The 23,717-nt window shown below is 47.3% G+C and overlaps 1 protein-coding gene across 1 annotated transcript in view; it reads left to right on the top strand.

Annotated features, from left to right (window-relative positions):
* LOC146192606 (uncharacterized) overlaps positions 1-23,717 on the top strand; it is a 377,072-nt gene that overhangs the window by 45,869 nt on the left and 307,486 nt on the right. Inside the window, exon 3 of the mRNA XM_084602502.1 lies at positions 21,199-21,327. Coding sequence (XP_084458628.1) covers positions 21,199-21,327 — 129 coding nt within the window. The remainder of the gene's footprint in view (positions 1-21,198; positions 21,328-23,717) is intronic.

The following is a 23,717-nucleotide window of genomic DNA, read 5'->3' as shown; positions in this document are numbered from 1 at the left end:
ATAAAAATTGCATTGCATTTTTTACAGACGGCTCAAAAACTAAAGACTATGTTGGCAGTGCAATAGTACAAAATAACAGAGAGAAAATAACACGACTACCCCAGTGTGCATCAGTTTTTACAGCCGAATGCTACGCTGTCTGTGTTGCTGTGGAGAAAATATTGGATAAGAACATCAAAAACAGCATCATCTACACAGATTCGTTAAGCGTCATCAGTGCAATAAACTCCAAAAATGCTGTTCAACCACTGATAGGAAACATTATACACAACATAGTAAATATCACAAGAAGAAAACATACTATCAAATTCTGCTGGGTACCCAGTCATGTTGGGATAAAGGGTAATGAACGAGCAGATATATGCGCAGCAAGTGCGAAAAATTTACAAATAAAGCAAATCAACATGCCACACAGAGACGGAATGAAGTTAGTACGTACGAAATTACGAGCTAAATGGCAGGCTGATTGGGAAAGCGAAGCAGAGAACATGCTTCACTCCATAAAGCCCATATTAGGAGAATGGCTATCATGTGAACATCAGAAACGTTTCATTGAGGTAATTTTATGTCGTCTGCGCATAGGCCATACACACATAACACATAATTTCCTACTAACGAAAAAAGGCAAACCTGTATGTGAAATGTGTGGACATGAGCTAACAGTAAATAATATTTTAATCTCATGCTCACAACTCGAGGAGCACAGGAAAAAATATTTTACTGTATTTTACAAAGAACACATCCCATTTCATCCTGCATTGCTTTTAGGCCAAGAAGCACTTGTTGATTTTTCACTTGTTTGCGGATTTTTAAAGGAAGCCAATGTTTTAAACCAAATCTGAGCATCATTACTGTAGCCACTTGATCGTCTAACCTTGCGGTTGGCGCATGATAGCCACAGTTGCTTATGTGCCATAAAACTCCATATAACTAACTAACTAACAGAATTGATTACCATTGCTGTAAACTACACCCGTATTACTGAAATCAGGCGCACAAAGGGAGGGGTCATGCCCCGACTTACACTCTCGGGATTGCACATGTAGCGCCAGATTAGAGCTCGCCTTCCCTCCCAGAGAATTTCAGTGCTCCGTCAGGCGCACATTTAGACATCTGCCTGTCTGCCCAATTTCCTGCCATTCCACCGGTTGGATTGTGCGCGTGCTTTTCGGAAGAAGTCTTCGTTGTTTTCTTCTGTTAATAAACATTCAGTAGCTAGTCCAGCCTTTTCCTGTGTCTCGTCCTTTGGCTGGTTAAGTATGCACAATATATCCTGCAAACCTAAAAGTAGCTAAAGTGGTACCTATCTAAAAAGAAGCAGACCGTGCTGAACCAAGTAAATATAGACCCATTTTAGTCCTCAGTATCATCAATACAGTTTTTGAAAAAATATTATGCATGCACATAAAGGAACTTATAGCCAAGTACAATATTATATATGCCCTAGTCAGCATGGTTTTACACGGCATACATCAACAGGATCCGCTGTTCTTGTCCTAACACAAGCTATAAATAGAGCCCTCCACGATAACAAGATCACCATAGTTGTGCACCTACATATTAAAAAGGCATTCGATACGGTTAACCGTAAAAAGCTTGTAGATAAACTCTCTGAGTATGGATTTCGAGGCAAAATATCCGAGTTTTTAAATAGTTAGCTTTCAAACCGCATACAGTAGGTCGTTATGAATAACGCGATCCCTGAAGCGCAGCTCGTGTTAACCGGGACCAGTATTGTTCTCGTTATATGTAAATGACTTTCCGTACATAATAAAATACTCTCAAGCGTTAATGTACGCCGACGACACAGTTTTAATATTTATAGGGGAGACACTAAACGAGCTTCACCATAACATAAACGAAGAATTAAATATTATACTTCACTGGTTTACTAACAACAATCTCTCCGTTAACATTAAGAAAACTAAATACACTGTATTCAGCCCCAGGGGAAAAATTTAAACTACAAACATGTTGCGTTGTATTTAAATAGCGAGTCAATACAATGAGTAGACAATTTCAAATATCTTGGTGTCTACTTTGACTCTGACATGCACTGGAAAAATCAAGTAAGACAAGTTTGCAGAAAGTCAGCGTATCGCTGCCCTATTTTATTGCAAGCGCGAGAATGCTTCGATTTATTTATCCTCCGCATGCTTTAGTTCGCTTTTCATCATCATCAGCATGGCTATAGCCACTGCAGGGCGAAGGCCTCTCCCATATCTCTCCAATTACCCCGGTTTTGTGTTAGCTGCATCAACTTGACCGCTGCGAACTTCTTAACCTCATCTGCCCACCTAACGTTCTGCCGCCCCATGCTTCGCGTTTATACAGAGCCAATTAATGTATTGCACAAGCCATGGGGTACCACATACCCAACATATCTTGAGCCAGTTATCCGTCTGCAGAAGAGAGCGGTAAAAATTATTACTTACTCAAAATTGAGGAGGAGGAGGAAGATGAGGAGGAAGGGCAGGGAGGTTAACCAGAAAAGCAACCGGTTTGCTACCCTGCACTGGGGGAAGGGGATGAGTGGATATAAAAGTTGTGAGAGAATGATAGTTGAAGTTAATACAGTCACATAACAGGCACGCCACATTACATCACGTTACAGTCATGTCATAGCAAACTCATAGTCTTTCGATTAGGCCTGTGCTTCTCATAAAGCGGAGCAGTGCCTGGAAGGCCTTCACCGCAGACGATCGCGGTGGCCAGGCACCTAAAATCTTAGTTTCACTCAATGGGCGTCCATCTAAATGCTCCAGCGAACGGTACAGACACTTCTTTTCCTCACTGTATATCGGCCACTCACAAGGAATGTGGCCTATAGACTCGTCGCATCCACAGTTTGTACACGTCAACATGAATTCTTCCTTTTCAGTTCATATACACTTTAAGGGTAGCGCAGACAATCCACAAAATCCTGCAATTTAAGGAATGAATTTTATGAACGAATTCCTCGTGGGAAGCGACTACGGAACGTTGTAGTTAACGCCGCAGCCGGCCGGCCTTCCTGCAGACTGCAACGCACTCTGGCGGTGTGCATTGCACGTCGTCATCTCATCAACTTCCATCTATGCTCAGCATTCGCATGTCCTGCTCGGTTCAAGTGTGTCGATAAGCCCGGCAAGACCGGATTTTCTGCAGAACGCGGAATTTAGCGTAACAACCAATTATTACAACCACGCCGTAATCAGCGAAAAGGAACTTCGACGCTGAAACAGCAAGAGCGTGCCATTATAGGAATATTTGTTGCTAATAGATCCTGTTAAAAGAGTCTTGTAAATGTATGCCGAATGCATTTAGCAGAAACACTGCAACGAATAATTGCTTGTAAGGTGCCAATATTGTCATGTCCATGATAAACTGAAAGAAATTATTTCATGTGTGAATACGATTTTTATAAATAATCAATGCAGACAGGTCTATTCGCGAATGTCAGAAATAAAGTAAAGCGCTTCTAGCCAATAGTATATGTATATATAGATGAAATGCTTTTAATACAGGTGAACGACGTATGAAGGACGGACGCACACGGCTCAGAAAAACCCAGATCAGACTGCGCGCGGCTCGCTTCCCTTGCTTCTTCTCTTTCTGCAGCTTCTCATGCGCTGCTAAGCGGCGTAACAATATATGTATGTATGTATGTATGTATGTATGTATGTATGTATGTATGTATGTATGTATGTATGTATATATATATATATATATATATATATATATATATATATATATATATATATATATATATATATATATATATATATATATATATATATATATATTTATAGTACTGCATTTAATCAGGGAGCTCAGGAGAATCTTGCAGCGGAGCGCCAGGTCAACTTAGTTTTCGGGCGCCCAACGCATCGGTGCATGTCGGTGGCTGAAGCGATATACATTTATTGTAGTGAACCAAGACGGCCGCCCACCAGGAAGATGACAAAGAGAATGACGAAGTGCCGCCGCGCTGCTCGAGATCGCTTTGGGGATGAGACTGGACATCTTGTGTGTTGCTCGCTGCGCCCGCCGTTCAGTATGCAGAGAACTCCAGTGCCCGTTTTGTCTGAGCATAAACCCCTTTTCAATATATCATGGTCGATCTCACCATTTTCTTGTTTCCTGCTTCGTCCGCCTAACCGAGTGTTGCTATGGCAACAACCAAGACTAGCTTTAGCTTTGCTGTATATGCCTATGCTATGGCTTGCAATAACTGACCACAATTACTATGAGTATCATGATCGCAACTAAAGTCAATTTCGATGTTCACTAGGCCAAATAACATTAAAGAAACCTTTGTGAAGTAAAGGTTAGGAAATGCCGTTTCAACTCTAAAACGTTATCCCATTCCAGAGTTAGCTTTAACCTTAACGTTGTTACTTTTTAACGTTGTTGCAGCCAGTTCCTAACCTTATCATGAACGTTGCTTTGGTTTCATTGCAATGCACTTCGGAAACTTATGACTTATTACGTAGTTTTTATAAGGGTCCATATTTACTCTAAGGTCCCAGTGCCAGCTAAGAATGCGCCGGTGACTCCTCATCTGTCTATAACATATGCAAATAATGCAAACATCTGTTCGTTATCAAAACCAGATGGAGGACTTAAAGGCCCTAAAATTTGTCTTTACACCCTTTTTTTTTTTTTTTTCTTCGGCAAAGGCAGGATTCCACTGCGCTTAAAGAGCGCACGCTGGAGTAATCAAATAAACCGCGCTTACTGCAAAGTTCTCAATTTCACGACTCGCAAGCTGCTGCGCTTAGGCAAGTAGCTCTGGAAAGTGCCGAAACGGAAGAATCTGAATTGCAAATCGCCTATATAGCCATGACACGATAGCGAAGCAAAGGAAGGTTGGGGAGGCGGCAAACGGAGGAGGTGTATAGTTGGTCGTTCGAAGATTCTCCTGCGTTGATGCACAAATCCTTCCTTGCACCATCCTCCCGCAACAGCAGGCAAGACGGCCGCAGCGAAGTGATTACAGACGCGTAGGGACGACTACCGAGCAAAAACACATTGCCCAATTTCCTCTTCGTCGCCCTCGTTTTCGAAAAATTTCGCGTGCGCAGTCTGATGCAAGTTTCTACATCTGACTAAAATATCTGGTCAATGCTTTCTCGCTACCTATACATTCCCTAAAGTTATACAGCAACCTTAATTCGGGCTTTCGCAGTTACTGGGCATATATGGCGGCTTAAATCGTGTTGGTACTTGCCCCATTCAATTTGAGGTCAAACGGCCAACGGTTACTTCGCCATTTTATCCCACTGCCGAATTATTCCAGACGCACTTCATCCTGAATGTAACCAGTGACATCCTCATAGACTTTCTACTTGAGTAATTTAAAAATTGATGTTTACGTACCTTCCTGTAATCAATTATTTTTGTTCTGAAAAATTGCGGAGACGCTCAAATCACTAGGAGTGAATATGGTATCACTAGAAGCCTTATTTGACTGCTCCCTAACGGACTCTTTAAAGCGCATTAATTAATAGTACTTTATACACATTTAGAAGGTTCGGGATGCAACCTATTATTGCTACCGCTCTCATCCACGTCACACAATCAAAACACCTCTCAGGTGCTAACTGCCAGCGCACCTGATAACTTGACATGTCCGTAGCCTCGTAGCGTCCCACACCTCGGCGACCACTCAGTGCTGGCCATGTCACCTGACACCTGCTAGAGCACCTGCAACTCGGTCACGTTACGTGATCTGTAACGCTACAGAACCCGCTGGCTAATCACCGTTCGGCTCTCTCACCTACCGGAAAACCTGCCCACAAGCTTCAGCGATTTCTCGACAAGTTCAGCGCCGCCGGGGTGGGGCAGTGGTAAGACGCCCGACTACTGTGCCGGAGTTCCCGGGTTCGAACCCGACCTCGGCGGCTGCGTTTCGATGGAGGCGAAACGAAGAGGCATCCGTGTGCTGTGGATATCAGCTCGTCGTCTTTGTCGTTGTGGCTGTAGGAAGAAGGAAAAGAACATTCACGGGCCTGCTACTAGTTCTGCATGTAGCTGAGCCACCTCCGCTGCCTCGTGCAGACAGAAGAGAAAATAGAGAAGAAAGAAAAGGAACAGGGAGACAAAGACGCGCGCTGCAACAACAGCCGTCGTCCACCACCAAAGCGGTGGCGGGTGCAATGACGGCCTACAACCGATAAATATTCGGTGGCAGGCTAGTCCCCGCCGCAAGCGGCGGTAACCTACCAGTCCCCGCGATGTCAGCGCACGTAAAGATCCCCAGGTGGTCGAAATTACTCTGTAGCCCTCCACTACGGCTCCCCTTTCTCTCTTTCCACTTTCACTCCCACCTTCCTCCCTTCCCTTACGGCGCGGTTGAGGTGTCCACAGAAAACAAGTGAGACAGCACGCCTTTCACTTCATCTAAATCAATCAAATAAATCAATCAGTTGATGAGTTCATGTGGTCTTGTAGTGCTGTTACGTGACAGACTCTGTCGACCAATCAGTGGTACCCCGACTAACTCGGTAGTTGTAAAATTCCTTCCATCTTCCATTCCGCGGAGACAAGCCGTTTATTGTAAAAGAACTCACTTTCGCAAGTAGAGCAAATGGGTCAGGTTCGCCAAAACACGATGTACTGCACACGTCTGTATAGTGTTTTAGCTGACTCTAAGCAAAGCCACTTCCAAGCCAAACCAGTGATCGACAGCTATGATGCTGTCGCCCGCTCACTACTTGATGTGGAGACGTATATAGCAGGTGTTTACTGATATGCACAGATTCATACTGCCACATAAGAAACTCAGTGAGCGTGAACAGTTAAGATCAGCATCAAAGCATACCGATTACCAGCAATTTTCCCCAACAAAGGCGTAAATCAGTAGTAGCTGTGAAGGACGTACTGTCCGGGAATATTTCCTGCGAGTGTTCACAAACACGTACCATGTACTATCAAAGGGAAGTCTGAGGAACAAAGGCCGCTTTCCTCGCTTCCGCTGAAAAACATGCTCTGGTCGTCAAATTAGTCCGTCCAGGCAATAAATCTCATCCCTGCTGATCTCAGCACAAGAGGACAAAAAAGAAAAAATGAGAGCGAGACGGACTATATTTAATGACGCTTTAGTTCCGGCGTCGAGACATCTCTCCCCTCATTTTCTGCTTTTACTTGTATGCTGGGGAAACTGCGATACTTTGGGGCAGCTACAAGCAAAGATTTCAAAGCGTCCCGGAGATGTTTAATGCCTTTGCTGCTCAAAGGTGCGACAGCTCAAAGGGAGTCGAATTTATCGGCAGATGAGCTACAAAACATGACATACTTTAACGCAGCCAACGTCTACTCCCTTCTGTTGCTAGTAATGTCTGGTACCAACTTGTCGTGGCGAAAAAAAAACAATTTTGCTGAATTCCGCGTGACGGCACCGGTATTTTTCTTCAAAGGCGCTGAATGCAGTCTAACGGCAGACTGGGACAGGATGATCTGGATCTGAGCTGGTTGGTGCTTATTAATGTGGAACTACAGCTTACCAGGAAAAAACGCACGACACGAGGCTGAGCTTACAACCGATTTTTAATCAAAGGCGCAAGGAATTTAAAGGCAAAAGGGAGAGAGAGCGATGGGCAATAACACGAAACAGAAACGGTGATGATGAAATAGATGAAACCAAAGCGTGATGAAACGTGGATGAAACAGCGCATGCTGCAGGAGAGAGCAGTGTAACAGTAGCAAAATTCTCTGAGTTCTACCGCTGTTCCTCTCAGATCCTCCTCTCCTGTCGCTCTCGTCGGAGCTGTTCTGAACGGTGATTTGCGCCGCTGGCCTTTGCCCGGAAAAAGCGCGCGAAAAGTCTGCTTTTCTATTTTTATGTTTGCGTGTTTTTCGTCGACGCCATTTGCAGCGCTAGCACATCACGCCTTGCTTTTAATGCCGCGTTATTCCCGATTGCTGTGGACTTCAGTGCACAAGACTGCATAGAAATGGCTTCATATCTTTCGGAATTTCTCTAGGAAAGAATGACGTTAGGCACAGAAAAAAAAATATATATATTGGTCGCGAATACTACTTCGTTTCGACGAATTATACCACACCTGCAAGGTACTGCGCGTATCTTCTAAGCAACTGTGTGTGCATGAAACCGCTTGCGAGCTCATCACAAACCTGACCATGTCCTTTAATTCTCTGATCACTGTGCTTCGTTACGTGCGTTATCGCTTTCATTTCACGATTCTGCTCAATCTGTCCCAATAGCGATCGCCTACAATACCACGCTAATTTTGGATCTCTTTCTGAATTTTCAACGATGACGTACGTGCAGCGGAGGGGTCTACCTTGTCGCTATCTAACGCGCGTCCATGTCTGTTTTTGTAGAACGGCAGTTTGTTTGGTGCATTTTCCAGAGCTCGAGGGCGGTCAGAGAAAATCGTAATGTGACAGAACTAGCACTGCGTTTTGTCAATTTGCTCGGTCCTGAGTTGTCTGTTTGCGCTAAACCCCAATTTCGGTAAAGCACCAACTATATCAAGCGGGTTCTACTTAAGTTGAGGACAATGCAGAGGGCTATGGAACGAAAAATGGTAGGGGTAACATTAAGAGATAGGAAGCGGGCAGAGTGTGTCAGAGAAATAACTCGAGTTACCGACATTCTAGTGGAAATTAAGAAGAAGAAATGGACATGGGCAGGGCATGTAGTGCGAAGAGAGGATAACCGATGATCTCTTAGGGTAACAAACTGGATTCCAAGGGAAGGAAATCATAGCAGGGGGCGGCAGAAAATTAGGTGGGCTTAAGATGTTCGCAGGGGTCAAGTGGATGCAGCTAGCACAGAACCGGGTTAATCGGAGAAATATGGGAGAGGCCTTCGCCCTGCAGGGGGTATAGTCCGGCTGATGATGATGACCAACTATACCTGCAAAAAAGTTCTCGCAAAATAATGCCGTTTGAAGCTATTGCAATGGTGTATGCCATCCAGGGATGATTTAGTGGTATTCTGTACGTGTGAGCGCGACTGTAGCTATCGACATGAGGTTTGTAACTTTTGCCCATTTTATCAATCAAAAGCTTGAAAACGTTTCGCATAACGCGGCGTTGTTGCGAAAGTGATACTCCAAGCAAAGCGAAACCAAATCACGGAGTGAAGCCTCAGGTTCGGAAAAAGTACTGTAGTCCAATCAAGGTAAATCCAAATGTACTCGTACTCATAGTAAGGATAGGTTGGGCCCCCCCATGTCCCACTTCATAATTAACTAACCACTTGCCCATAAGGCATTTTACTCAAAAATGATCTTTGTCTCACTCCACACCCTCCCCCCCCCCCCCCCCCCCCCCCCTCCGAATGTTTGGGCAGCCCACCTCCACAACTGCCATTGGCCAATTCGAGAATTGAGTTCAGCCATGGCCAAAACCAACTTGGCCACTCTCACAATTTAATTGGTCGACCACCGAAACATCTGGGGGCCTAATTCAAGAACTGAGTAGACCCACGTTCAAAATTCACATGGCATTATTCCAAAATGGTCCATTACCGAAATTTGGGTAGCTCTCACCCAAAATTAACTTTAATTTGAAAATTGGGTTGACCCACGTCGAAACCCTATTTATTCCTCACCCAAATTTGGTTGGCCCATTTCGAAACTTAGAACTTACCCGCGCTCAAAATCCACTTGCCCCATCCCCAGTCATTCCAATTAGTTGACCAACATCAGAAACCAAACCGACCTATCCCACTACCAGAATGGACTTGGCCCACCCCTAAATTGTCTGCGCAATTAGAAATTTGAGCTGGCCCAAGTTGAACACCGATTGCGCTTAGTGCAAAATGGAGATGATTGGCCGCTACCTCCGCAATTCCTTAAATGTGGATGGACAAGCGAAGCATGGACGCTTTCGCACGGTACTGCGTTGGTTGGTAAGTGGAGTCAAACCGTCTTGTATTTGACGCGATAGCGTAAGGAACCGGGGTTGCAGAAAAACCCGCTTTGGCATGATGGCCGTGGTTGTAACGCGGAAATTCCATTTTGCTTCCCATTTAGCATCCACCTGCTAGACAACTTGGAGGCTAGTTTGCGATAAGAATTCTAACCGATGACGTATATGTACCGTTTTTGCCAAAAGTAACCAGGCTGCATGTTTTGCTTCTCGCTTGTATTCTAAAGCCAACATGGCTTCCCAGAGGATCACAACTAGTTAATAAGTGAGGACAGGAGCTCTCCTTTTACTTTGCACGGATTTACAGCTTCAGAGGTGGTACGAATTCTCCACTACCTGACCTAGAAGCGAAACCCGCAGCCTGGTTACTTTTGGCAAAGACGATACATACTGCTTCACACTTGAAGAGAAACTGGGAGCGCATAACCGCCGCACTTTGTGCTGCGCTGCCGCCGAAAGCCTGAGAGAATCGGCGGCAAAGGCGCATGAGCAGTAGGCGCGATCGGCCGCTTTTTCGGCGCGCGCGCCTGGCGCCAGCTATTTTAGCCGGCTCAAGGCAGCAGCAGTTCTGAAAGCACTGTGGCCGCGTTCCTCCAAGTTTCCTTCGAAGTGTGAAACAGCCTGCACGTACTGCTATTGCAGGTCTTTAACTGTAAGTATAGGTTGAATAAATAATAATTGGTTCACAGGAAGGGAAAGACGCAGTATCTGTCACACTTGCTCTGTGGACACTTGAACCGCGTCGTAAGGGAAGGGAGGAAAGTGGGAGTGTAAGTGGGAAGAGAGAAACAGGAGTCGTAGTGCAGGCTACGCAGTAATTTCGACCTCCTGAGAATCTTTATCACATCGCACAGAACACGGACGCCACTTCGTTTCGCCTCCATCGAAACGCAGCCGCCGGGGTCGGGTTCGAACCCGGGACTCCAGCACAGTAGTATAGGTTGTCCGGCGAGAAATAGGAGAGATACTGCACCTTCCTTTCCCCAGAAGCCATTATAAATATGCGCTGACAGCCCCGCCGCGGTGATGCAGTGGTAAGATGCCCGACTACCGTGCCGGAGTATACCCGGGTTCGATACCGACCGCCGGCGGCTGCGTTCCGATGAAGGCGAAATGAAGAGGCGTCCGTGTGCTGTGCAATGTCTGTGCACGTTATTTCGAAGCTTGCCCAGCGTCACGGCGCTTTAAACCGTCGTTTTCCGGCATCTCAATAAATTTGTACATACTGTGCTGTGCGATGTCACTGCACGTTAAAGAACCCCAGGTAGTCGAAATTTTCGGAGTCCTCCACTACGGCGTCTCTCATAGCCTTAGTTGCTTTGGAACGTTAAACCCCACCAACTAAACCAAACTTTACATACATACATACATACATACATACATACATACATACATACATACATACATACATACATACATACATACATACATACATACATACATACATACATACATACATACATACATACATACATACATACATACATACATACATACATGCATGCATGCATGCATGCATGCATGCATGCATACATACATACATACATACATACATACATACATACATACATACATACATACATACATACATACATAGCCCTCCACTACGGCTTCTCGTTCTCTCTTTCCACTTTCACTCCCACCTTCCTTCCCTTACGGCGCGATTCAGGTGTCCATAGAATCAAGTGTGACAGATACCGTGCCTTTCCCTTCCTGTTAATCGATTATTATCATTAACAAAATGCAAATAAAATCGCAGAATGAAAAGCCGATGTAAGGCCCCATCGTGTCTAAGAAGAAGCTTCAACGTCCACCCCATGCCCATTTTTTTCGCCCCGCCGGGGTGGCGCAGTGGTTACGGCGCTCGACTACTGTTCCCAAGGACGCGGGATCGAATCCCGGCCTCGGCGGCAGCTTTTCGATGGAGGCGAAAAGCAAGGCGCCCGTGTGCTGTGCGTTGTCAGTGCACGTTAAGAACCCCAGGTGGTCGAAATTTCCGGAGTCCTCCACTACGGCATCTCTCATAGCCTGAGTTGCTTTGGGACGTTGAACTCCACAAACCAAACCAAACCATTTTTTTCGAGCGCAGCTCTTTGGTACCCGTTGTTGTTGTTGTGGCTGTAGGAAGAAGGAAAAGAAAAGGCACGGGCCTGCTACTGGCTCTGTAGCTGAGCCACCTCCGCTGCCTCGTGCAGACAGAAGAGAAAATAGAGCAGAAAGAAAAGGAAGTGGGAGAGAAAGACGCGCGCCGCAACAGCCGTCGTCCATCATCGCATCGGTGGCGGGTGCAATGACGGCCAACAACAAATAAACATTCGGTGGCACGATAGCCCCCGCCGCAAGCAGCGGTGACCTACCTGCCCCAGCCCCATCAGGGGAGTCACGTTCCTGCGTTTCGCGTCGTCGTCGCTGTTGGCGTCGGCGTCGGCGTTAATGTCGTCCCTGTAACCAGCTCCGTACGGTGCCTAGATGGGTAGGTGTGCCGACCGGCGGGGGTAACGCGTGCCTTTTCTTCATGACGCCGCAGTGGCGCCACCAGCGAAAGCCCGGTTCATGACCGTTTCCTCCGGCTGTCGCCACGCATGACAGAAAGCGACTCGCTTCACTTTTTTCCAAGTGAAAATGAGTTTATTGCAAACAAGCTGTCTTACAGGAATAGGGAAGGGATGTAAACATATTACAAAGGCAGGGGAGCCGAGTTTAAGGCTGTTTTTTTACGTACAGCGTGTTTGCTGCGTTCCCGATTTTTCAGGCAAGCAACTCCAAACACTGTTATGTCACTTCCTCGTTCTTAATTTTTTTTTCATTAAATGTTCCACGCCATCACAAGGCAACGCGAATATATATTAACACAGTGCTCAGCTGTGATTTATGCGTGTGCATGGGCGTAAGCAGACCTTGCGAATAAATAAAATAAAACGAGCGCATAAGCTTGTATTGCAAAACGGTATCTTCTAGCTGAACTTTTGAAAGTGCAATAAATGGCATGCACACATTAGTGTTTTTGAGTCAGTGAAGTAACACACCCCAAAATCATGCCTATGCGTTCAAAGCACGCGTCTCAATTTCAGGTGTTTTCTTTTTTTTTTTTTTTCGCGCGTTTTCACGGGCCAGGTTCTTGCTCTTGACCAAGAAGTGGAGGCGCATGATAGAGTAAAACTTGACGACGCTGTTAGTGATCTCAATCTTATGGTCCTCACAACCGATCATAGGCGAAGGTTTGAGCTGCAGAAAAGAGGCGCAGTCTGCGAGACTTTCTAACTTGTCCTGCTTTCCCAGAAATTCCAAAAATACGTCACATGGAACGATTCCAGCTAGCAGCGTCTGTTGTTATGAAATCCACACAAAGTGAGGCGTTTTGCCATTATCACACCCTCCACCGTAATTTTTGCTAGCACATCAGCTTTCACGTTCTCCTTCGAGGCGAAAACGCCAAGCACCTGGTGCCACTTTCCCGTGAATGGTTGGAAGAGAACAACTAGGGCGTGATCCGCCAATTCTGAGCTAGATGAAAATTTTTCGAGGTCCACCAAACCGTTCACTTTCCCGTAGTGACTCACCGTCAGGTTCTCGGAAAGTTTAATTTCATCCATCATAATGCTGCCATGACGTTGCTGCTCCGTCATGCATCTGCATTTTTCCTTCAAGGCAGCAAACACCCGTTTGTTGAAGCCGAATCCGCTTCGAAATCCGCGCAGGTACAGTTGGAGACACGTTCTGCCGGGCAGCAGCATGATATCTTCTCCTTGCGCAGGTGCTCATAAAGCCGTTTGCTCCTCATCCGCATTATCAAGCATTCGAGCAGCCACTCGCGCTGGTACTTAAAACCCTTCGTACTTTTCCGCTTTGAAGCATTTAAACAGGCCATGACTTGTGACTGTTGTCTTACTGGCAAATTTTCTATTATTGACATGAGCGCGCAGCTTTCTAGTTTTGAGTTCTTCCTCCTCATTTCTTCCAGTTTTGTCTCAAGAGTAAACATATTTCGCTTCAGTCTCTTGAACTTTGCGGTTACAAGCTTTCTCTTCTTTTCGCGCTCCCTCGACCTCCGGTCCTTTGTTCTTTTGTACGAGCTGATTTAGGAGCAACTTTTTTGCGTATCGGCAATGCAAACAGTCTCCTTGACTTGTGGCGATATGCCGACGCATTTGGAGCTGAATGTTGTGTTTCCGTGGATTCTTATATTCTTGGATTTCGCGAGGACGGTGTCAAGTTGGTCATTGCATTTTACCCCCTGACATGGAATCATGGCATCCACGTCAGCCAAAGGTCCCCAACCTGTTCACGAGTTTCCAAATCCAGTTTCTGTGTTACGGCGCCTTGCACGGACACGGTGGCTCGCAGTTTTGACGCACAGTGCTCCAGGAGTATTACTTTCACCAGAACGATGCTCTGTCCGCTTTTTCTGCAAGTCGAGAACGCAGAGGCGCCAGAATCTTCAATAGAGTGATGTGTCCAGTCGCTGTGGGATACCGTGCAGGTGGTGAAGTCAATGTCAACCGCACGAGGTACGTGACACTTCGGTTACAGACGTAGAGATACCTTCACTGGAGCTTGAAGGTACTGGATCGTCCGGCACTGTCTCAAGGTCGTGGCTGTCACTTCTGGCAGCCTTGGTTGGGCGGCAGCCTGTGGAATTCTTCGTCTTTCGTTTCGCGGTCACCTTTCTTGACAGGTAAGCAGGAGCATCGGGCAAGGCAGAAGGCACGGCATCTTTCGTCAATCGTGGGTGAGAACGTGGGAGGCTAACAACGTTGCCTTCTATCATATATTTGTAATCCCGTTCGATACACTCTTGGTCAAAATGCCGCTCACACACAACGGAGTGTGGCTGCAACCTCTTGTCGGCACGATGAAGAGCAAGCTCCCACCTTTTGAACAGTTCGGGATCCCGCGGCGCCGAAAACAGCGAGACTTTCAGTCCTTTTCTCGATGACTTGTAGCCGGATTTGCAGAAGGGTGCGAAACAAGTTGTGTCCTTTTTGGTCTTCATTCCGATCACTTCTCACAAAAAGCGCAGCGCCTGCTCCGCTACGGCGCTTGCATGTGGACGATGACAGATAGCAAACAGACGAGAAAACAGGTAGCTAGTGTCGTCTGTTTATTGTTTCAATGCCAGACCGCAAAAGTCTCAGTTTCAGCTACTATTTTGACTGATAACGCAAGTAATAAGCAATGTTTTTAAACAAAAATGAGGTTAACAACACGCGCGATGCGATTGCGACAAGTAGCAGACGATCCGCCGGTGAGCACCGGGCGGAGAACAGCAGCGCCAGTTTCGTCGTCATGAAGCGGAGGCACGCGGAACTACGCTTTGTGCCCTGCCGGTCGGCACACCTACCCATCTAGCCACCGTAAGCTCCGCATGCAGCTGGGGCAGCGCGCGCTCCTACTATCGTTTCCTCCGTGAATCTGATTGCTGAGCGCTTCCCCCCCCCCCCCCCCTCCTTCTCCTTCCTACGTGACGACGAGGGTGCTCTCTGGGTTACCGGCCCCGCTGGGATGGTGCAGTGGTAAGACGCCCGACTACTGTGCCACGGCCGCTCAATGGAGGCGCACTTGGGTGCGGCCCGTCGCGTCGCCCAGAAGAGCCGTATTGCGCCTAGTTCTCATCGCCACCGCTGCGGCGCCACCGCTCCGGGACGAGTTCGGGCGGAGAGCTGCGCGCAACGGCCGTGGCTGTGCTTTCGTTTCGGCGTCCGCGTGGTCGGCGCTTGCTCAATTTAGGATTATGAGCGGCGTTTCACTCAGTATGTGATGTTATGTGCAAGTTTGCTATTGATAAGGTGATAGCGGCAAGTCATCATCACTAGGCTTTTCCAAGTCATTCGTGGTCTTCCGTTTACAACGAGAACGGGGCAGTCGTGTACTTCGCTGAGTGCGCACCCATTTAGTTGCGTTTCAACCACTGTAATAACGTATTAGATATTGCAATCTTGAAATCGAGACATGGTTTGGGGCCATTTATTCAGCGTGCACTTTTTTGGACGTAGCGTTCAACATTATTGTTCAGCCTGTTCCTCCGTTTTCACTGGAAATAATATTCAAATGGGTACCACCACCAAAACATACTAGCTAACACAAACTGTTGCAAAAGAAACAACACAAGACAGCCAGTTCAACGACACGCCCGCAGGCTCTGGCAATTTCTTTCTCGTTTATGAAGCCGCGTGATGCACAGAAGACACGCAAGCTTATTTTACAAGCGAAGAACTTTTCTCGAAAATGTTTATGTGCAAGCGTGATTTTTTCCACTGTCTGATTAATGTTGCCTGTCCAGTTGGTCAGCAGTGGTCGCATTAGTTTAGTTAGGTCCTTAGTGTGACTACGGTCTTTTCTCTCGCAAATCAGCTCTGGAAATTGCACAAAATAGGGAAGAAGGGATGAAATTAACATGTTGCATAGCTTGCTGCTTCTTATGACCTGCAGGAACTTCATCACCTTGCTAACAAAGGTGCATGGTGATTTTCAGATACCATAGGCGTCCATCATCAAGAATTTTGATTAGTCCAGGGTATTGCAGGAATCACAAGGCACAAAGTTAATAAATGGATGGGGACTAATAAAATAAAATTATTGACACTCTAAAGTAAGCACTAGAAGTTATTTAAACTTTGGTGATATATAAATAATGAAAACACGGGCAGGCACTGAAAACAGAATAAATAAAAATGTTTCATGAGATTCTGTTAAACTATTTATACTTTATCTTCAAATGGACGTGCAAGGTAACCAGCCAAAAATTCAATCGGTGCTAACTCTATGTCAGCTGCTGGATCACACCACACATGAATGAATCCAAGCTGACTCGAAAACTCTCTCGCAGCAGACGTGATATGGCAGTTGGCAAGGTACGACTTTCATAATCACGAATGCCAAGTTTTATAGCTGTCTATTGTTGATAGGTGCATTTGCAGACTGATGCTTGCAAGATGCCAACCTGCACAAAGCATGGCAAAATGTGTATCTCAGTGGATATATATTTTTTTTTTCGCTAGTTGTACCTTCAGTATTTTTTCCGAGGTGAAAACTGCAGCCCTTGCGTCAACTCTGTCGTTCCCGCCTTTGAATTGCCTTAGGCTGCTAAAAAGCGATACTACAGGCCTGCTGTTGAGGGCCTGCTTTAGGGCGTATCGGAAGCTGAAAATAAGATTCGGTTAAACGCAATGCACTTGTAAGGCACACAGAAGACGTTGCAAGATACTTGATGTGATCAAGAAGGTACTTAATTTGCGCCACTGTGGATCTGGTTGTCATGATTGTTGCCTCGTACGTTAATTTGCTTGGTTAGCCTTTGCTTCGACGTGCCTCCTAGGACCTGAATGTCTTTGATATGGCAAAATCCAACTCTAACCAAGAGAGTCACTCGTCATCTGACAAATAAAGCGGCTCCTCTTGGTGTCTCTATGGCTTCACTTATGCGATGTTGAGCAAGGCATACCATTTTGATATCATCGTCATAAAAGTGATCGTGGCGCACCTATCTTGAAACACACATGTTTCAGGATGACACGGGGGGTTGTCCAGGAGGAAATGAAGTGTAGCTATAACAAGTGGGGAAAATAAAGCTATTGACCTGCGCACATTAATTTTTTCAAGGTTGTTTGGCTCAACATGAGCCCGCATGAGTAACTCAACTTGTAAGGTGGGCAGTTCGGGAACACGAAGGGGACAGCTGAAGGAAGCAGTATCTTCAGTTTTATGTTCTACCTGTAATCGTCATCTGTGAAGTGCAGTGAGTATACCAGTGACTTGTCACTCGGCTCCCACCGGCTTCCTTTTCCGTCCTAACCTTCCCGAGATATGTTTTTCAGCCATGCTGCTCGACGTTGTGAATCGCACGGGAACCCATGGTAACCGATCTTTTCTTGCTTTCGTGGTGCACAGCGGCACACAGCAGTTGCCTGGCATGGTGCTGCATACGCTTAGGACGCTGTTGACACAGGCACCGATGACACGCATGCAGAACTATCAGAACCACGCGGTTATGCTGAGTAGTCAAAACGATAACACGCGCCAACCCAGCCAGCGCGCTCCTTCCGCGTCGTCTGCTCGTCCGTACCGGCGGCGCCTTGTCCTGGAGTGGTGGCGCCCCCGCGGCGGAAACTGTAACTTCTCCCAATACGCGCTTCCCCAGCCATTGAGGCGCGACGCGACGGGCCGCACCAAGTGCGCCTCCATTGAGCGGCCGTGACTGTGCCGTAGTACCCGGGTTCGAACCCGACCTCGGCAGCTGCGTTTCGATGGAGGTGAAACGAAGAGGCGTCCGTGCGATGTGCGATGTCAGCGCACGTTAAAGATCCCCAGGTGGTCGAAATTGCTCCGTAGCCCTCCACTACGGCTCCTCTTTCTCTCTTTCCACTTTCACTCCCACCTTCCTCCCTTCCCTTACGGCGCGGTTGAGGTGTCCACAGAAAACAAGTGCGGCAGTTACCGCGCCTTTCGCTTCCAAATCAATCTCTGGTTGCCGAAACGCCGGCTCGCTATCAGCGGATCACAGTGCGTGCATCTCAAGCCGAAACGCAGAGTCGCGTTCTCTTCACTCGCTAGCGGCGTCAGCGACAACAGTCAGTCGCTGCTATCTGTTCGTCGCGCAACATAATTCCTATGTGCCCACGCGCTGCCTCCCGTAACCTCCCCATAATTTAATTGCTTTCTTCATTTCTCCGACCGAAAAGCGTCTTTCATGACAGCCAAGAACTGTTAGTGGAGTGTTTTTCAAAAGGGATACGTGTGAAAAATTAAAACAAGACATACGTGTCTTGCTGGAAATCTTGTCTGTAATTGTACATACGTGTCTTGCTCAAAACCTTTGCCTAAATCTATCGAAAAGGTGAAACAGCTGATGAGCTGCGCTCATATTTCGCATTAGGAAGTAACGTAATCGTCGGCAATTTCTTTTAAATGTCCAGGGTTGAATAAATTAGACTTTTAATGTTAGCGATGTTTTAGCGGCAGAACTAACACGAACTATTGCGAGCGCTGAATATGCATTTATTGTACTTTTCCTATTTTTTTCACGTAGGATTGTTCCGCGCCTCATACCGTGACAAGACAGGGGAAAAAAGCTGCTGTTGTCTTTCAAACAGCCTGGGAATTTTATGGCGAAAGCATTACTACGACAGCTAAAACGAGACCTCTGTTGGCCGTAGCTACGCCGTGAAGTGGCAGCTACGCCGTGAAGAGGCAATAGCTATACGGTCTCCTCGTAAAAAAGCCAGCCTACCATGACATTTGAATTTACGTTAACCCTTTACCACGAGCAGGAGCTGCGAACTCGGGTCGCTCTCCTTTCATATAAGGAGCTTGCATGAAGCGATGCATGCTGGGTATAATCCGCCATGTTGTTGTCGCTGGCAGCAGACGACGCAGCACGTCACACACTCGTTTGCGTAGTCGCGTAGTGCGTGCAGACGATGCTGGCGCGGTCAGACAAGCCGACTGCGGGTTCTTCACAATTCCAAAAGTACGTATGCACGAGTGCGGGAAGGCAAAGGATCCCTCTAGCGTTGCCGACGCGAATGGCTCGCACAGGCCAACACACGGAGATCGACGCCAATCCGGGAAGGTATCAAACTACTCGCCGGAACTAGAAGTCATGAATGTCGGCGATGCCGGCGGCGTCGACGGGCGTCCACAGGTCCAGACGCATAGTACAACCAGTCGTCTGCGCCTAGCGTAAACAGGTCCGCGCCGCAATGCTTTGCCTTTCTTCGTAGCGGGCCCGATTTTTCGGGCACAGCGTCGAAGCGTACGTTCCTCACTGATATCTTGCAAGATCTTGCACGCACGTAAGGACAGCGCATGAAAAGCCGCTTGTTTGCTCGGTGGACCGTCGAAAATGACAAAGCACTCGCTCCATTCAGCCTGGCTGCGCTTCCCACCGTCTGCTGCCAGCGACATCATGGCGGATTATACCCAGCATGCATCGCTTCATGCAAGCTCCCTATAGGAGGGTGATATCAGAATCAGCCTGCCAGAACCGTTTGTATTCTCGTTACACCTACGACGCGCAGGCACGTTCATACGGTTGAAGCGTGACTTTGTATGTGGGCTAGTAGCTTACGCTATCGCGTCATACACTTAAAGGATGAGCTTAAATGTCCCCAGTAGTGTAGCACCTGACACTGTTAGGGCGTGATAGGGGAATAATGTAGCAGCCAAAGAAGCTTCCGCCGTTGTTTTCGCTATTCAGTTAAAGTTAACTAAAGCTAAACCACAACACATTTTCTTAACTACAAAGCAGTTAAGCCGCTTCATGGACATCGCTCTGAGACGCCCATCTCTTTCGCACTCAGACTTGATGGGAATCTCCAGAACGTGCATCAAAGAAAATGTCCAACGTGTTCCCAGCAACCATCGCGCTTCTGAAAAGTCACATCATGAACGATTTAATAAAGAGTATTTCCGCGAAACTCCACCTCTAAATGAAATCTACATTCAGCAGTCTACAGCGCTGAAAATATATTCAGGAATGTTTAAATATAATGTTAATCTTTTAACTCTGCCGTGCTGAGCCAAGCGGTATTGATTATGTCAACGGCGATATTAGCTGCAAGCAGACGTCGTGATTGTTTCTGCTGCGAGCTTTCACGTTTGGCGCTTTCATTGCGCACACGAGAATCTGATAAATATGGTTTGCGGTACATATAAGCATGGCGCAGCATATGTGTTCAATAAGAGAGTGTCTAAAAAGCGCAAACTTGTGCGCACTTACGGGTGCCAGCCAAATAATGCGGCTGGCGAGTGCACGACGGTTTTCAAAGCACGCCATACGCAGCGCGCGCAGCCGGCGGGCGAGGATATTCGAACTGGAAAACATATGAGGGGCGAAGAGTGTCACTACATTCAAATGTTAAATATTTAAGCGTACATACGGCAGCTAGATGAGTAGCGTGCCTCGTGCCGCGATGTCAGCTCCGCAGTACCCTAGTGGTGCAGCGTCCCCTTTCCGAGGTTGTCTTCCATATTCGCACACTACGAGTACGCAGTTAATTCAATTGAAATACGATTTGTCGCCCAGCGATACGCAGCCACGGCGTAGGGGAAGCCTATGTCAATTACCTACACTGACACAGTGACATTGGGGAGTTTCACCTTCTAAGCGCGTCGTTCGTTCTGACCGAAGGTCCCTGTAACTCACGAGGCATGCCTGTTGCGGTGCAAGAGAAACCTAAAGGTGGGGCGACTGTTTATGAATTCCAGTACGTGTACTAATTGATTGGCTGGTTGGTCCATCGGTCTAATGATTGATTGATTGATTGATTGATTGATTGATTGATTGATTGATTGATTGATTGATTGATTGCGCAGGACTTTGATGGAGTGCTGCGCGTGGAAGGCGCCCGTACAGCCTCGTACTGCACGCTACTTGACAGCCGCGGGGACTGTCTCTTCGGCGTCGGCGACATGGACGCCCATCAGTACATCTCGCCGCAGCTGGTACGTACGCAACAGTCCAGAACACCGCGGAATGATAAACGTGAAACCTCCGCCAGTGTCGACGAAGTCGTGTTTGCTTCATGTGATCGCTGCCGAACAAAGATACGTGAGCTGTCTGCAGACGTCACGGCCAATACGGGCAGATGCTTCAATGGCAGAATCAGAACAGCTTATTTCACATTTCCATGTAGCCCTGACGTGATCAGTTAGCAAACTAACGGTACGTACGTGCACTGCGCCACAGATTAATTATAACTGTAAAAATGCAGAGGTTACCGTGGTTAAAGCTCCAGTATAAAGTGCAAAGCACTAGTTTGGCGTAGTCTATCTTGGTAGTAGTAGTAGTAAAAGACTTTATTGAGGCGCAACACTTAGGCGACTAATACATCGATGGCCTGCTGGACGAGCAGGCGCTGTTCTTCTTCACCCTCAGCACCAAGCCAGTCCACCCAGGTTCAGATAGTATGGGAGGAGGTGGGAAAGAATACCGATTGCAATGCAACCGGGCATGAAAATAGGCACTGTGAAAGGTGGCATAAGGGGAAGGGCAGTTGGGAATGATGGATCACGACGGAATTTGTAAAGATATAGCCGTGCAGGAGTTATGAGTGTATCTAACTGTATTTGCCGAAGGATATGAGCCTCCCGAACGGAAAGATTAAGATGAGGGTCGGGGTAGAGCTTGCAGTCTAAGCAAGCAGCATTGTAATATTCGCTGATGGTGGCGCGAAGAGACAGTCTCGACCCGCCCTTCAAGGAACTTGACCAGGGGATGAACGGTGCCCGGTTACGAGTTTCACGAGCGAGCTGGTTCGCCAGCTCATTGCCGTCAATCCCCGAGTGTCCAGGGATCCATCGGAGGAAGACGGGGCAGGGCTGCAGCGCAACAAGTGCAGCCTCGAGCTCCGTGGACAGATGATGTGTTAGTCTTTTAGATTTAATGGCACGGATATCAGCCTGGGGGTCAGTGTATATAATATGAGGCACAGGTGGGAGAGAATGGAAACTTTGAATGACATGAATGCTGGAGAGGACCTCAAGCGAGATAATATCCGGAGGGTGGAGAAAGGGGCCGCTAGTGTGTGTGACAGGGGTAGATAGACGAGGATGAAAGAGGACCTGGCTTCCGGACCCGCGAGGAGCCGCATAAGAGGCATCCGTCTAAGCGACTCCATGGGTATTGAAGGGCGGACTATGATGAGAAGCAGCAGCATGTCGGCGGCCAGCATGCAGGACCAGTTACATATTGGCTGGAAGAGGAAGTACACGGAGTTTAGTGGCCTCTGGACGGGAAGGATTTGGCAAAGGGCCTGACTGGATGGGGGAAATGTTAGCCTGGTTGAGAAGCCAGCGTTCATGAACTGTGCCTGAGAGGCGAGCTATCTGTCGGTCACGGAAGGGAAAGGAGACTGCGAAGAGGATGAAAAAGCCCGGTTGCATAAAGCTTATCGGTGGAAGTGGTTATGGGAAGACAAAGAGCAGCTTTATGAAGGCGATGAAGAGCTGTTTCAAGTGTGTCTAGCCGGCCCTGGGTGAATGAAAGATATGGCACGGCCGCTCGATGGAAGCGCACTAGGTGCGGCCTGCTACGTCGCCCGAAACCGGCGGGAGGCGCCTACTTCCCGTCGCCGCCGCCGCGGCGCCACCGTTCGGGGACAGCCGCGCGCGGAGAGCTGCGCCTGGCTGCGCTTTCAGGGAGGCGTCGGCGTGGTAGAAGCCTTTTATTTTAAGGATATAAGAGCTCCGCTTCACACAATTAGGCAACACGAATTAGTATATACTGTCATGTCTAGTGTGACCATGTCGGCACCTAGCGCTTGCTCGGCAACGATGTATACTGGATTGTACCCCGAAAAACTTAATGTGACGGTGGGTCAAGGCCACTCGATTGGAGAGCTCGCATTACCGTGATGTTGAATTAGGATCCAGTGGTTCGTCACACGAAAATGTCACCCGGCTGTGAACAATTCGAAGCTGTTCAGCTGCCATGGTAGCCTAATGCATAACCACTTAACTATGTCGCGAATTCCGTGGGTCATTTTCATACCATTTGCTCATTCCTGCATACAGCTTTTATACACAAATTTATGTAAACCTGTTCTAAGCTGACAGCGCTATCCAATAAAAATATATTTTGCTACTGTGAGCAACCTCTGTGAAAATACGACATGTAACTAACCTTTCTATCTCATTCTGACAAATGTTACTTTGGAAATATGAAGATGTTTGTTAGGTTAAATCTACATGATAACCTGGAATCTTCGACTCAGTTGGAGACAAACTTTTTACGCCAGAAGGCTATCCGTCATGGCCTCTCGCATTTTGCATCACCGAACTAAGCGCTCTTCATAGAGCCGGTCTGCCTCAAGGTGCTACGTATATGCGCCGAA

Source organism: Amblyomma maculatum, chromosome 4, assembly GCF_055883805.1.
Source record: "Amblyomma maculatum isolate TAMU_Amacu chromosome 4, ASM5588380v1, whole genome shotgun sequence".
Lineage (NCBI taxonomy): Eukaryota > Metazoa > Arthropoda > Arachnida > Ixodida > Ixodidae > Amblyomma > Amblyomma maculatum.
This window is presented reverse-complemented; position numbering and strand designations above follow the sequence as displayed.